Source organism: Pyrus communis, chromosome 4 (assembly GCF_963583255.1).
Source record: "Pyrus communis chromosome 4, drPyrComm1.1, whole genome shotgun sequence".
In the NCBI taxonomy this organism is placed as follows: Eukaryota; Viridiplantae; Streptophyta; class Magnoliopsida; order Rosales; family Rosaceae; genus Pyrus; species Pyrus communis.
In genome coordinates, this window is record NC_084806.1 from 3384424 (window position 1) to 3401036 (window position 16613).

General features: G+C 36.0%; 1 protein-coding gene across 1 annotated transcript; it reads left to right on the forward strand.

Annotated features, from left to right (window-relative positions):
- Positions 1 to 8963: 8963 nt before the first annotated feature.
- Positions 8964 to 10347, forward strand: LOC137732221 (protein BIG GRAIN 1-like E). The gene has a single exon (XM_068471521.1). It carries the CDS (start codon positions 9132 to 9134, stop codon positions 10158 to 10160), a length of 1029 nt encoding a protein of 342 aa, XP_068327622.1. The 5' UTR covers positions 8964 to 9131; the 3' UTR covers positions 10161 to 10347.
- The last annotated feature ends 6266 nt before the right edge of the window (positions 10348 to 16613 follow it).

Here is a 16613-nt window from a genome sequence, read left to right on the forward strand (position 1 = left end):
ACAAGAGGACACCAGGTGCTTCTCTAAGTCATGTTGCCCAAACCAAGCTAGGAGACACGAATGACGTCTTTGTTGGGAATGGTCAGCAATTTTGTTATTCAAAGTGACATATCAGAGCAATGTCTTTCCAAGCGACAAGAGGGTTGGAATTTTGATAATATAATGCATATACTTTTTAGGTGGTTGAACACTATGTGTGTAGTTACCATGACCACGTATTTGAGGGATCCCCTTCCGTGAGGGATCTTTTAAATAAGTTTATTGGACGGATTTTGTGTGAGACTCATTTCATATTGTAGTTCGACAATTTAATCATTTATTTTTTAGGTCTTTCTTCAAATGTCATTTTTACCAAAAATAAATCCTAAATCCGATACAATTTGACCGTTGGATTAAATAATGAGTCATATTGGTGTTTATTTGAATAACTGAATTCATTTATTTTCTTCACTGCAATTGAATATCTTAATAATTTTAGATTTCTCTGAACTTTTGGAAGGAAGATCTACGAATGATGTACTAAAATATTGACGGTTTAAATCATTGAAAAAAGTTACGAAATAAGCTACCAAAGTGTCTCTTAAATAAAATTATTTGCGGAATCCCTCAATGGAATGAGACTATATATATCATTCTGTGAGATATCTTGAATAATTTTGTTTGCACGATATTTTCTAGTGTATATTTCGTAATTTTTTCAATGATTCGAAAAATTTATATTTTAGTTTATCATTTGTAAATCCCTTTTGTAAAAAATTAAATAAATTCAAACCCATTACAACATTCAAATAAATGAATACGGTTTTCAAAGAAACATTAAGGGTGGGTTTGTTGCACTGGACTATCTCGGACTGGATTAGCTTCAGGGACTAAGCTAGACTGGCTTAGACTAAACTAAGTTGGACTGATTTAGTGAAGCGTTTGATGCTGTGTCAAACTAAAAAGCAGGACTCATATATTATATTACTTAATCTATATTTAAAATATTTTATTATTCATTTAATCTATATATACTAATATTTTATTATTAAATTATCTTTTTCCTTTCTAGAATCATCTTCCATCTTTTTATTCTGGTCAAACTCTTAGTTATCTTCCTTCTCATTTTTTTCCTCCGGCCACTGCATCCCTCCCCTCTCCCCTTTCTCTGCCCTTCTCTGTACCACTGTCTCTTTCCCCTTTCTCTTTTCTGTCCCGTTTCACCTCCATTCATTGACTCCTATCCATTTTTCTCCTATTGACTTCAAATTAGTCTGGCATTCTTCTTTTTCTTCAAATTATGAAACTTGGTATTTATTTTGTTTCACCTGAAACGGCTTGACACATGAGCTACGGGATAGCGGATGGATATGAAATTGTGGAGATTGTTTTCGGATTCTAAGTCCTTGAGGTCAAGATCGTTATCTTTATTTTCTAAGTCTGATTCGAGTTCAATTGACGAAAATGGAGAACCCAATTTAGCATATCGAATCAACTGTTCCTTTGTGAAGCAAATAGGGGAAATCTGGGTTGTGGGTTCGTCATGGAGCAAGTAGGGAGTTGGGTTGTGGGTTCGTCGGCGTGAAGGCAGAATTTTGGTGACTGGGTTTGCGGGACGTTGGTGACTGGGTTCCTATAGCTTAGCACGATGAGGAGAGAGGGAAAGAGTGTGGTGGTCTGGTAGTGTGATTTCGGAGTGAGGATAGAAAGCTAGCAACGCAAGCAATAGCAGAGAGAGATCTTAGCAGTCCCTTGGTTATTGGGGGGTCTTGCTAAGACCTCTTAGCGAAGGGTTTTGTCTATGCGAATCCCCTTTAGTCTCATTAATGTTAATCCCAACACGGAACAAACAAGGTATTGGACTAATAGTTAGTCGAGTCTAGTCTAGTCCCACTTAGTGAGGGCAAACAAACGTCCCTAAAATGTCTATCATTAAATCTAATAGTCATATGGTTTTATAGAGCAAGCAAACATAAAAAAATACACGCTAGATCATTGGGGTAAATTGTAGAGTAGGCCTTATAAGAACCCTCAGTTGAAGTTCTATGTGTGCTGAGTTCTTCTTGCCATATAACTGTTAGATTAAATGATAGACAACTAGTAGAAATGATCACTTTTTGACATTTGGTTCTAGAAATGATTATATGTCGTTATGTCATTATGTCGTCGTTGTATGATCAATATGTCATCGTTATTAAAAATAATCATTTATACATCTAAACGTCAAAAAATGATTATTCCTACGAATTGTCCTAAATTCGTTCATCTACAGTATTTTAAAGATTCAAGTTGTTGGGTTCATTGCACTTCCCACAATTCTTATCTTATCTAATTATCTCTTTATCTTCTCCAACAAAACTTGTAATTGGGTATAGCCCAGATTGATTTTGATTTTGAGAGGAGAATATTGCTTGCCAGCAATGAGACTTGTGGACACTATGGCCTGTAGGGTGAGAAATGGGGGACATTTTAGGGTTCTGTCCCACGCTGTCTTAGCAACTCAACACAAGGTTTTGTTTAGTGGGGACATCAATTGGGCCTTTGTTCCCCTATAATCTCAAAACTCTAAACCTTGTTAATGGGTATTTTAATTAATGTATTGGGGTGGATCATCTTAAGAAAGCCTTAATATTTGCACTAGTTTTGAACTTTGAGGTTTTTCCACCATATATTGGTGTATGGGATATGATCCGGTGTTTGAATTTTGAGGTTCTTCTATTATAGATTGTCAAAATTCTACCATGCAAATCTAACCATCCAATGCAATGGATGGCAAATTTTTTATGACTTGGACTGCAAGTCACACACCATATGCAAGTTTACTGAAAAATAATTTATCCTCATCATCTTTGTGTCGTTAGATTGTAAATCAAACATTGATAGCGTCAATTCTTGTCTAAATGTTTGCCTTGATTCACAGTATGGCATGGCAAGAAGTAAGCAAACTTGATATTCTACTGGTACCTGATATAGGTGATTCAAACTTTCAAAGTCTCTAGTGAAAGGGGCAGAAGAGAGCTGAAACATAGGGCAAGAGATAGAGATGGGACTGATGGGAAACGATGACCATGATAGGTAACTTTTAGAATGCATGGTGCACAATAAAAGAAAGCTACAAAACATGTTGAGGATGAATCTATCAGATTATGCAGGATTGGCTAAGAGGGAATGCAGACGCAGCTATTGTACGAGTCACGACAAGCATATTGTCTGCTACTTTATGACCCATTTGGCAGTACAGCATTCATGCTGATCCTAACAGTCGGCCTAACATGCCATACTTGAGTTGGCTAGACCAATCAAATTTGAGTTTCACTTGATGTAGGACAACGGACCTCAGATATGAGGCAAATAGAAGTTACAAGTCCTCCTGGAAAATGCAGAAAATTAACTTATCTAGTAGTGGAAAATGACTTTAGATTTATCATGCATGATGCAACCACGTACCATGGCGAGATAAGTGAATCCATTGATATTGTGCATATCATTTTGAAAAATGATATTCGCCCTTCTTTTTTTTTCTTATGTACATTTTGTGTTTAAATAAAAGGAAAACTAATAAAAAGGGTTTGAAAACTTTGAGTTTTAACGATAAGGACAAAATAAAGGGTAAAGTGAATATACCAATATTGACTTTTTAATGTAAAAATGTGGTTTTTCGTTAAATTTTCCTTAAATAAACCCGGCCCGTGTGAAAAAGAATTTGGGTGTGTTTAAATCATTTCTGTTATTTTTTTCAAGTAACTGGATGAGGTTTAGTTACTTTCAATATGGGACTTATGAGTTCGACTATGGTGCACAAGGATGGAGGCAGCTAATGCCTACTGGGGATTGCTGCCCTCACTGAAGTTTTGTGTAGAGAAAAAGAATCACGATGCTCACTGAACTTAAATTTATCGTATTTAAATACTTTAATTGATTAGTTGAAATTTTCAAAAAATATGAATAATAAGTTATTATTGTGAAAATATGTCCACAAGTTGATTTAATGAAATTTAAAACGAAAAAGAAGAGCAATCAAATTATTGAAGAAATTTTGGTATCATAATTTTTTTTTTTTTTTTTTGCTCAAGTATAACTGGAAGTTAAGATTGCCCCTACTAAATAACGTTTTCTAGCTCCGCCCCTGATTTGGCATCAGAAATAATGACATAGTGGCCGTCCATAGGATAAATTTTCCATTGTGAACAGAATACGAGTGGTGCACCACATGTTTTTGTATAAGTGGTGGGAAATTTTATTTTTTAAGTTATTAATTTTTTAACATACATATCTTACACGTGATGTACCATCCCTTATACCAATCTGAAAAATCTCTCCATCCGTAGAACTAAACTTTTTATTCGCTGCCAAAGATGTTTATAGTGGGACCAGATAAGAGAGAAACAATCATAAAAATAAAGAGGAGTTTGTGATCCTCAATTTTCATGATTACCCTACCGATTCTTTTGCCACCGTTAATTTTACACTTAATTTGGGCTTTTTTTTTCATGCAACCTACCTTTTTATTTTATTTTAAAAATAAGAATCTATACACTGAAATAGTTGGAAAATAAATGGAAGTGGGTGTGGCAGCTTCGTATTCCCCCTAAATTGAAATGTTTTATGTGGAAGACATTGCATCGTGCACTTCCCACGATGGCAGCTCTTTACAATCGGAAATCTGCGCCTTCACTGCTTTGCCCTTTATGTCATTCACATGAGGAGTCTGTTGAACATTTGTTTCTTCTATGTCCATGGGTGAAAGCTATTTGATTTGGGGGTGCTTTAACATATCGAGTTAATCCTCCGGAAATTACATCGTGGGGTACTTGGCTTTTGGCTGTTCTACAGAATCATGTTCTTTCCAAGAATGACTTGATGCGGGTTCTTTCTCTCATTGCATTTTCTTGTTGGCACATTTGGAAAGCATGGTGTCGTTTCCTTTACCAACATAAAGCTATCAATTCGTTTCAGGTCCTCTTTGCTATTTCCACCAGTGTGGCGGCTTTCCTTGATGCGAGGTAGGTTTCCTCTAGTTGATAGGGACGACACCTATCTCATAGCGAGGGACAAGTTAGGTGGGTGCCGCCAACTCTTCCCTATGTAAAAATAAATGTTGATGCCAGTTGGGATGTTGCTACGGGCAATAGATATGCAGGGGCAGTGGTGCGGGATTTTTTGGGGAATTTCTTGGCAACTCGTTGCACCAAACTTAGAGCAACTTGCGTGGATTCTGCGGAAGCCTTGGATGTGCAGAATGGTTGTGACTTGGGTATCTCTTTGGGTCTCACTCATGTGATTGTTGAATCGAATTCTCACAACACTATATCCTTTTTGCAGGGTTCAATTTCTGAGGGCAGGTGGGAGGCTTTTCCTATTTTAGCGAAGTGTGTGAAGCTTGGAGAAGCCTTTCATGTATGTCACTGGTCTTAAATTCCAAGATCAGCCAATTTGGCGGCTGACCATTTGGCGTCGCGAAGGTGTGTGGAGATGTGTGATGTGTCTTGGGTGGATAGGCCCCCATCTTCATTTGTGCATGTTTTAAATAAGGATGGCTTACCTTGTCCGCCTTAATTTGTGAGGGAGGTGCCAGGGGAGACACTTTGAGCCTTGCTTTTGAGTGTCAGGTAGTCTAACCCCTGTACTTCCTGGTTGTATTTGGGGATTGCTGTTGTTTGGCTTTCATTGTACTTTTGGGCATTGCCTGGTTAATCTAGCTCTGTTTGCCAAAATAAAAAAAATAAAAAAATACGTATTGAACTTGTTATTCACAAATATTCGAATTTAATCCATCACATTTATAAATGAAGAGAAATATCTCTAAACCGTACTAGTCAATGATATTGGTGGCATACTAGTCAAATTTAAGACATCACAATTAAGTAAATTGCCTAAGTCAGCTTGTCAGTCAAATTTCATATTTTTTGGGATCCCTAAGGGCTAAAACACTATTGGTGACATACTAGTCAACAACAACAATAACAAAGTTTTATCGCACTAAGTGCGGTCGGCTATATAAATTCTAAAATGCCAATGCGCTCAGTTTTGTGCCAAATTTTCCGTTAGCTCCAAGTATTTCATGTTTTTCTTAAAATCTTTTTCCAACTCTTCCTTGGTCTTCCTCTACCCCTTTTGCCCTGAGCTTTGAGTAATGTTATTCATACCATGTTTTTATACCATATTTCTATACCACCTTAGGTGGCATCTGATGTGGATAGCCACATCATTTGAAAAATTTGCAAAACCCAAGGAAAGGAATGAGAAAGACTCCTCATATACCACAATCATAATTTAATTAACTAGTTTTTCTTAATTATTAGTTTATTAAATAATGAACTAAATTTAAAAATCTGATTAATTCAAATGATGTGGTTGTCCACATCAAATGTCACCTAAGGTGGTATGAAAATGTGGTACAAAAATATGGTATGAATAACATTACTCTTGAGCTTCTGTCTTCTATTCGCTTCTTTTAATTAAACCATACTAGGAATCTCTCATATTTCTTATCAACATCCTATAATTTGGGTTGATTAATTAAACCCTAAATTGATCTTACTTAATAAATGGAACCATGAAGATCATCCTTGGAACTTGGACGCGTGAGAGCTTGAAAATCTTCTAGGTAATTGATACGTCAAAGTTAGTGTTAATCGTTAGATATTGACATCATGCAGAATGCAAACCAAGGTACGTACGTGTGTGTATTAAAGCATCTCCAAAAGAGATGTCAAAATTCTAGGTGGAATGACACTGTGTATATTTGATATTAAAAGTCTCTCCAACCGAAATGTTATTTGCTAACTGGATTTGAAAACTTAGTGATTTGATGTCAAATTTATTTTTAATTCATTTTAATAGTGGGTCTCTTATTCCACTAACATTTCAACCAATAAAAATTTTATTTCAACATTTTTTTAATAATTACAATCATTTAAAGCTCTATTTAAATAATAAAATAACATTTGACAATTCGGTTAGAGAATTACAAAATTTGAAATAAAGCTTCTGATTGCCACATCAGTCATCAATTGTAATTTCTTAGGTCCTCTCATATTTCTTATCAACATCCTATAATTTGGGTTGATTAATTAAACCCTAAATTGATTTACTTAATAAATGGAACCGTGAAGATCATCCTTGGAACTTGGAAGCATGAGAGCTTGAAAATCTTCTAGGTAATTGATACGCCAAAGTTGGTGTTAATCGTTAGATATTGACATCATGCAGAATGCAAACCAAGGTACGTACGTGTGTGTATTAGGTCCGTAAACATGCACGCGTGCTCGCACCCACACGCACACTGCCGGGATGCCCCAAACACCAAGGAATGGGAGATTGTGTGCGTTTTTCTCTTTTAATGGGCGGGCCAAATCAACTGACTAAACCGAGGGGCTCCAAAAGAGAAAAGTAAAAGATGAAAGTTGTGCTGAGTGTCTACTTCTTTAGGCATTAAAATTTAAAAGACCTCTCCCTCAATTCTTCTTTTCTCCCTGGTGGGACTTGGACAATAGATTTTTCTGATAGAGACACAAACAACTTCTTTGGATACTTCCCTTCGTTTTCCATAGAAATCCAAAGAAAAGTTTGTCTAGTCATTTTGAGTTACAGGTTTATCCACTGAGATGATATGTATCTGCCACAATTTAGACAAAGATCACATCACCCTAGTGCATTGGATTGTCGTTGTGCATGCTTTCTAAGAAGAGTAGTGGTAGCGATTATTCACGCACATGTGATTTATAAGCAAAGTATTGTAAGAATTATTCGTGCACTGACTCATGTGCGCATGCGTAATAACCGCACATACATAATATTCTTCTTATAGTGGCAAAGTTGAGACTGATCAACCAACTAATCCTTAGTTGATTATACTGACACTGTTTCGTATAGTTTCTAAACCAACTTCTATTAGGAGGCATTAGGGTTCAAATTCCAATCCTTGTAACTATTTTCTCTGAAAGTAAAACCAAGACTCCTCTAAAGAGGAGGAGGCAGACAGATATTAGAAAGCCATATAAATGAGAGGAGGCAGCAAAATATTACTGGGCCATAGAAAAATCTAAGCGCGTCAAAAATTACTTGGCCAACAATAAACTTTCGTTTTATTTTATTAAGGAGTGACTTCCAAGCTCACAAAAGTTTGGTGGCATCTACCAAATTCTCCAAACCTATGATGATATGCACAAAAAAGTCAGCAAACACTACATGCCTATAGTCCCCATAGGCCATGGCCAACACCCCACTTGAGAGCCAATTCCCCATCTCCTCATCCTAAAGATTAGAAGCCCTAGAATCCAAGGAAACACAGGTCTTCGCCCTTCCCCACCATCCCTAGCGCAAACTCCTCTGGTTTTAATTAAATCACCAAAGACTGATCATAAGGATGAATTTTAACGAAAATGTTACTCTTACTACATATTTATATCATTATTTGTACTATTTTTCTAATAAAGATAGGATCCACATATACTAGTGGACTCTACTTTTATTATTAGAGATATGATACAAATGATGGTAATATGTAATAAATGTAGCGTTGAAAACACTCAATAAAAATGACCTGTCTATACCATTAAAAACACACATGATATTTCATACTAGTAATACAATGTCATGAGTTTTAAATTTCTCACATAACATTATATTATTAATTTGGAAAAACGTCAACTTAGTGCCCTCATTTCATATAAGTCATTGTCCATTCCAAAACCTCCAAATAGAGAGTTGAAATGCATATTTATATAGACTAAAAAGCACATGAATTGTTGAATATTTTAAAGAAAAACTAATGAAAATGGCTTGAAAACTTTGAGTTTTAATGATAAAGATAAAATAAAGGGTAAAGTGAATAGTACCATGATTAACTTTTTAGTGTAAAAATATGATTTTTCGTTAAAATGAACAATACCGTGAACTTTTCGTTAAAACTCCCTTATTTTAAAGCCAGCTTCCCCACTACTATCAATCATTTCAAACCCATCAATCTCTCCACAATCTCACAAAACCCTCCTTTTATGCTAACATCTCACAACTACTTCCCTCCCCATAAATACCTTCAACACCAGTCACAAATTCAAACAAGCATTACCTGCAAACCAAAAAAACCCCATATTTTCAAATTTTCATAATACCATAAACTCAATTTCAAAATTTCACAGGTCTCAAACATGTCTATTATTAGTACAGGGGTGCTCTCGGCAGACCCTGGAGCTGATAAGATACACAAGAAATCGTTCCACCACAGGAACGACTCCGGGGAGCTCGATGTTTTCGAAGCTGCAAGGTACTTCTCAGGATACATTGAAGCTCCCAGCAGCCATAACAACAACAACAACAACAACAACAGCAACAGCAACACTTCGGCATTTTCGCAGAGGATGATGAAAGAAGACAGATCGTCATGGAGAGGAGGCAGAATCAGCCTTGATATGCCTATAAGACACATGCTCCATCATCCTCAGCAAAACCCTAATCACCGTAACCACGTGGTGGTGGAAAAGCAAAACAACATCAAAGACAAGAAATACAAGCAGCCGAGCTCTCCAGGCGGGAGACTAGCCAGCTTCTTAAATTCTCTATTCAACCAATCAGCATCCAAGAAGAAGAAGTCAAAATCCAGCGCCACGCAGTCCATGAAAGACGAGGAAGAGAGCCCAGGTGGAAGACGGAGGAGGAGGAGCAGCATTAGTCATTTTCGAAGCTCGAGCACCACGGATGCCAAGTCCCTGTATTCCTCATCGAGTTCAGGGTTTCGAACACCTCCTCCTTATAGCCATGTACAAACGGCAGCCTCCAAGAGCTACAAAGATTTGAGAAGCTATTCGGATAATCACAAGCAGCAATATCAACAGCAGCAGCAGCAAGCGGTTTCTTTATCGAAGTACAATACGAACTTCGATGAGAAAAGATCATCAAACAAAGAACTGACTTGGTTGGATCATGAGAAGTTCAAATTATCGGAGAAGTATAAGATTAGTTCCGAGCTAGATCACAAGGGTTTGCTCAAAAGGCTAAGTGAGGTTGTTGACGACGAGGAGGAAGATGAAGGTGCAGAGAGTGATTCGAGCTCTGATCTTTTCGAGCTGCAGAATTATGACCTGGGTTTTTACTCGAGCGGCTTGCCTGTGTACGAAACTACAAATGTGGACAACATCAAGATCAGATCAGGAACACCAATTTCCAATGCTTCGTCCTAAACCCTAAATTTGTGTTAGATATTATTGGATTATGCATATGTGGTTGAGAAAGGAAATTTTAATTAAATTTTAATTAAATTTCAATTAAATTTCCTACAATTTTCTTTTTAATTACTCTCATATTAAACTTCCATTGGCCTTTTTTTCTATGTATGTACAGTTGAGAATGTTTCTGCTTTTACTTTACTTTTGGCGATATATATTAAGATTTTTAGTATGCTTCGACATATCCTAGTTTTTGCTACTTTTTTACTGTTAGATTCTTATATTTCATGACTAATATCTAAGGGCTAGAAATCTATAAGATCCACTAGAATATATTTAAAAAATTTGGCATAGATCAGCATTGGTCACAAATGTTTATGTGGAGTGCTGGAAAATCAGAAGCCTCAGAAGTGCAGCAGTTTTGGTGGGGCTTGACTAGATTAGATTGTGCCATGCCGATTTCGATGATCAGAATTTTATATGAGATGTTCCACTACTAGATTCATGGAGAAACAACGCATCATAACTCACACCATGTGAAGTTCATTCCTATTACTTTTCATTATCACTTTGTACAAAGAAGCGCAATCATGTTTATTGTTAATTATTTTCGTGTGGGTTCACAGCTCTGCATGTTTGATATGTGCATGTAAATATTTTAGTTTTGATTTTAAAAATTTGGAAATATAATCGCTTAAGCAGTTTCTCAATGCTTGAATCTTCTTCAAGTGGTCAAAATTGACTAGCCTCTTCGCGCAAAGCTCGAACCACCCTCAACCCCCCTCGGGTTGTTGAAATTCTAAAACTCTGTAAAAGTTCCACATGTCCAGAGTTTGGCTGGTTTCTAAAATTCTCCATAAATATACAAAGTATATATTGTTAAGATTTGCACAAGCTGTGTATAACTATTTCTGGAATATGAGATCTAAACTTTGGATTCAATGGGAGCAAGAAAGAAGAAAGAGAGAGTGCTGCAAAATGGGCTCAATACTGCAACATTCTAACCGTTGCAGCTGACTGCTCAGATTTCGTCCCATCAGCATGTTTTACATCAATCTTCATGACCATTCAAGTCATAAGCCATGACACATGAAATTACAGGGTATATAAGCTCTGCAACATGAAAATTGATCTAAGCCTTTCGCTTGGCATATGAGAACAAGTGACTACAATCAAAATATGTTACACAAGAAGACAAATACCAATTAAGTTAACTTATTTACAATAAATTAGTAAAGCAATTTAACTCTTAACATATATTTTGTTTAGTATAAGTGTACGTTCACTATATATGTTTAAAACCATCAACTTGATACAAAAATTTATTTAGACCATGAATTATTTACACTAAAGAATAAGAAAAAAAACTGAACTTACATACACGGAGATTAAACATGAACACCCTCATGTCACATATTTCACTTTAACATACATGCGGGACATAGAATGGATAGTAAATTGATTTTGATTTCATGGAGGTATGGGAAAAAGCATTAAAGTTTAATAAGATCCTTACTGCGGGAACATTTTCTTCTATCTTTTGTCAGACTCACGCTCGAATAATTAAGATAAGATGTTGATATACATAATCAAATTCACTTCTGTCTAATCAAATAATCAACAGTAAAAGGCAATTAATTAAGCCTCACACTATTTTCTCAGCATAACGACATCTAGATTCTAGAAAAAGCCAAATTAACGCCCTTTTAAGATCAGTTGAGGACAATTATTCAACACTAATACAGCCAAAAGTACTTTTTTATATTTTTCCTTTATATTTTATTATTTTCTTGGTGCTGAGGCAGCAAGCGCATATTTTATGATCCAAATGGTTAATTTGCAATTAAGATTTAAAAGCAGCCCTAACAGGTTAAATTAAGAGTATTGTTATACTTCTCTCAATTTTTGATCGTTGGATCGAATAAATTGAAGATGATTAATAGAAAAAAATTAATACAAGGGTAGAGAATGCAAAAATGATTATGTGAACAATAATATTCTAATTTAAACCACTGAGGGCAAGTCAACTGTGACTAGCTGGGGGCAAGGTAATGTCAATTTGGAGAAGGATATGTCTCCCATCTACCCACCGAAGCAGGTGAACCGGTGTATTGGCCTTTCACTGGCTCATCCCTTGATGCGTCTAGCTAACTTAAAAGACAATTAATCAAGCCATGATTTGCCAAATTCGAAGGCTGCATCACATACTCGTAGGAGAGAAACTTTGGGACAACTCTTAAATGGGATGGTATTAAGTAAAAAAAAATACAAAGAGTTTTATATATTTGTGAGAAGTGTCCTGCACATGGCGCAGTTCGGCATCCTTACTCATGTTTTAAAAAGTATGTTCGTGTCAACAATATAATTTTTTGTTGTAGAATCTGGTTGACCCATGTTATGAGTACAATATACACAAAAAGATATATCCTTAATTATAATGCAGTTTCTCTCATACTTGTATCTGTATAAATGTGTGAACACAACGCATGTTGAAGAAAGTATTAAAATTGGAGCTTGGGATTGATCATGAATCATGGCCCTTTTGGATATAGCCTTTAAGAAAGAATGAGGACTGAAAAATGATTCATAGGCAACGAAAATGCTTATTAAAGGGCAAATGATGCATGGGGCACCAAAAGGTCCCAACCAAAGCATGTAACTGTAACTACCAGAGTGAGTGGAAGGAGGGCCCATACTTATTACTCAAATAAATCAAATGTTACACTAATGATAAACATCTTGCTTTCCCTTGTACCCAATCAATTCTCCTTTCTTTTGTAAAAGGCATCTGCAAAGTAAGAACCCAAGCTCCCCATAACCACTTCACAATAATGGCATTATCCCAGTATCAAATCCATGCTGGCTCCACTTTTTGAACCTTCCCATACACAATTAAATGCGAGAGAAACTTACGGATAACGTGTTACTTACATATTTTTCTCTCTCGATCTCTCATCACGAACGGTTAGCAGATAAGATGTTACTCAAAAGGACAGGAAGAAAGAATGTAGAGGCATGAACAGAAGACCAAGCACATGAGCCTCCAGAAAACTTAACCCAGCTAGCTAGCTAGCTACATATTCCATATATATAAAGTTTCAAGATGCATTAGAATCTTTTGATCGTTGTGTGTTTTTCCAACCACTTCTGGTAAACTAAAGCAATGACAGTCGACATTGTTAATTTATTTCCACATGTGGAAGGTTCCTCAAGGCTCCAGCCAGCTACAAATGTTTTGATATCCATAGCCAGTTACAAGCACACATGCAATATCTTGAGTGCTCAAAAGACATGCCATCTTTTGGAACTATAGGTCAGGAGAATTGAAAGAGTTTGATAGTTTGTCTAGCTATCTTATGACTGAGACATTGCAACTGCAGACATAATATCAGGTGTGAATTTAAATATGAAGACCCACTGTAATTGATTTTTGGCCTCAAACTCAAATTATGTACAACAATTTGTATTAATCGTAGCAAACAAGATAGAATGATCATTCAAAATTTGACATCACGTAATGAGCGAGACACTCATGTTATATCACATCACCGGATAAATTATTGTTGGGAAATCTGAATGCACTAACATTTATTGTATTTAGATAGTATCCAATTATTTTAATTAAAAAACTGATCGTTATCTAACCGAATAGCCCAAAAAATTTCAAAAATCAAAGAAAATAATACAACCACAACCCATTATCTGAAACTAAAGAGAAAAATTAATTAAAAATACTTCACTGACCTGGGTCCTGGCCATCACAGCCTTTGTGCATTCCAGATAGCATCAACTGCTCTCCTTTCCTGATCTTCCTCATAGCCCAAATTGCCCCACAATATACGGTCATTCCCTTCTGTTCCAAGTTCCAACACATCATACTTATCCATGAAGGTAGGGCACGGCCACCCATTAGTTCAAATGTTCAGTGACAAAATTAGGATTTTACCAAAATTAGGGTTTGATAGAAAAGAAAGGTTCGATTTTGTTTTTATCTTTTTCACAGGGGACTTATCACGGACGCCGAAGAGAGATGGATAACTGTCCCGACCTAATGTACCATATATGAAAAAAATAGGCTATGTTACCTGAGCTTTTGGGCACGCGCAAATTCTACCCACAAATTTGTGTTAATATGTCGTGGCAAGTATGCTAAAACAGAGCCGGTAACCTTAACAACTACATCCATGAGGTATCGTTTGGTATGTAGACGGGACGGGGCGCGACGGAACGGAACGGGACGGGACGGGACGGGACGGAACGGAACGGAGCGGGAGCAAAGATGCCTTCGGATGGAAACAAGGAGGAAGAAGAAGGAGACGGAGATGTTATAATTTTGTGTTCCATGGATGTGGAACGAGTCGTTTCAGGGGGGGTGAGGCGGAACGAAAATTCACCCAAAACTCATCCTGTGGAACAGCTCGTTCCACCCGTTTTAGGCGCACCAAACGTGGGACGGAACGCCTTGTCCCACTCTATTTCGTCCCGTCCCACGTACCAAACGGTACCTGAAGCTCGCATTCGTATAAGGAGTTTCAAACTTTTTTAGCTTTCCGCTACATTAATTCCTTGGGGTTAACACATTCTTTTTTTAATGGGAAAGTCTCTGTGTGTGTCGGGTAAGAAGGCACATTGGATGAAAGCATGTAAATATGCAATGGAGTTATCACTTTTTCATGCAGGCCGGATGGTTACTGGGTTTTTAGTGAAGTCCAAGTGTGTATGGATGTAAGCTTTTTAGTCACAGAAATTGGGCTGAGTAATCCTCTCTAGTCTTGGCCCGTGCGACTACGCACTCTCCCAAAACCACATGAAAATTTGCCAATTAGGCCTTTGTGACACATGTTTGGAGTCCTTGACATAATGCCATCACAATGTTCACTAGTACCTCTTTCTCCCCACAAAATCAAACCGGCCTCTCATCATATAAGAAACATCATCTTTTTGCCACAAACAAATTAGGGTTCGTGTAACAGTACTTTTAAAATGAATAAAAACGTTTTTAATAAAAATAATTTTAGAACCAATTCTTAGTAAAATGATAAGTGAATTCTGAAAAAATATTTTATTACTTCATGCAAAAAACACATAACTGATGATTCTTACAGAAAGCATTTTTAAGTGCTTTTAGATACCAAAACATTTTCAGCCATTTCAAAGTAGTTCCAAACAAACCCTTACACACTACAAACATGTTCAAATCAAATGTTCCAAATGACAATTAAGAGGGGTGTATAAAAAATAAAAATGAGCGTTTGGATAGCACTACTGTATGAGTTAATCTAACTATTTTTGTTGTTTGATTTTATTTTGTATGTGTGTGAATAGCACTACCGTATGAGTTACTCTTTCTATTTTTGTTGTTAAATTTTTATTTAAATGTACAAAATAAAATTTAACAAATAAAAAACTTGAGGCAATTATAGATCATAGGGAGCAATTCTGATTGGTCAATAAAAATATGTTTCAATGTGATTTCTTTTTTATTTTTCCTTTGTTTAGTCAATTTATCATGATAAGTGAAGAGGGATAAAGTCATCTTGTGTTGATTATTTTCTAAATGTAAATTTTCTAATTCTAAATGTGAAAAAGGAATTAATTAATTAATCAAATTTTGTAAAGCTTCATGAAGTGCTTTATACACTCTATATGCTCCAATGCGGAAGAGGATCCTTTTCGGATCTAATTTGTGGGGATTTTAAGAATTCTCATATCCTACCCATTTATCGTACATCGTACGGATAATTTCTGTTAAATACTTTTTGTATTTAATTTTAAATATAAAAAAAAATAAAATAATTTTTAATTACACGATATACAATAAATAATTAAAACATAGAAATCTTTAAGATCTCTATAAAGTAGATCCTATGAAATCCAATTCCCTCCTATGCATCGAAACATTTGTAAAAATATCAGCGTACACACCTAACACATGAAAAATAAAGGGGTGTAATATCCAAACATCTCATTTTACTTCTCACACACGTTTTTAATTTTCGACCGTCGAATCGGATGAATTGAAGAAGATCAATGGACAGAAATTATTAAGGAGTATACAAAAAATAAAATGAAATGTGTGGATAGCACAATTCAAAACAAAATATTTGTGCTTTGGTCATTTTCAAAGTTTAGTTCATATTCGTTTCGAGTCCCATGTTCCAGCTTTTCCAGACTGAAAGGGACACGCGTCACATATCCACAGCATAACACGATGGTTTTCTGTCTTATCTTTTGATTCTTATCCCGTCACCGTCTGTCAACCTCACAGTAAGCTACACGGTAAAAATGTTAGAAGAAGCTACTTTTTGTAAACAGTAAAATCTTGACATAAGCAATCATTAATTGCCTCATCTAATTTAGAAGATTAAGAGGCATTCGTAGGTGAGAAATGTAGATTTTCTCAAAACGAGATATTTTACAAATTCTTTGTCATATAATATTTTAATGTTAATTTGTGTTTTCTAATTT